General features: G+C 40.5%; 1 protein-coding gene across 1 annotated transcript in view; it reads left to right on the top strand.

The window, feature by feature from the left end:
* The window catches only part of LOC119592688 (vesicle transport through interaction with t-SNAREs homolog 1A-like), a gene marked incomplete in the record, with an annotated part of 13,837 nt that overhangs the window by 8,013 nt on the left and 5,555 nt on the right, over positions 1 to 269 (top strand). Inside the window, 1 exon segment of the mRNA XM_037941602.1 lies at positions 50 to 188. Coding sequence (XP_037797530.1) covers positions 50 to 188 — 139 coding nt within the window.

Below are 269 nucleotides of genomic sequence, written 5' to 3'. Positions count from 1 at the left end.
ATAAAGCCTGCATTAGATAAGGTTAATGATGCTATTAAATATTCACCAGCTGGAGAGGATGGAACTGGAGGTGCGAGACCTTGAGCCACAGCAGAGAGAGAGATCTGGGGGCCGTATTAAGAGCTACCAAGTCGAACTGAAACGCTTGGAAGGGGAGTTTGTACGTTCTAGGTCATCCTCAAATGAAGGTAGGTTCTTACTTTTAGGGTCAATGGACCATGTTTTGAATAGTTTATATATGTATTTATTTTTGTTATTTTTCTGTCATG

Source organism: Penaeus monodon, chromosome 30 (assembly GCF_015228065.2).
Source record: "Penaeus monodon isolate SGIC_2016 chromosome 30, NSTDA_Pmon_1, whole genome shotgun sequence".
Taxonomy (NCBI): domain Eukaryota; kingdom Metazoa; phylum Arthropoda; class Malacostraca; order Decapoda; family Penaeidae; genus Penaeus; species Penaeus monodon.
This window is presented reverse-complemented; position numbering and strand designations above follow the sequence as displayed.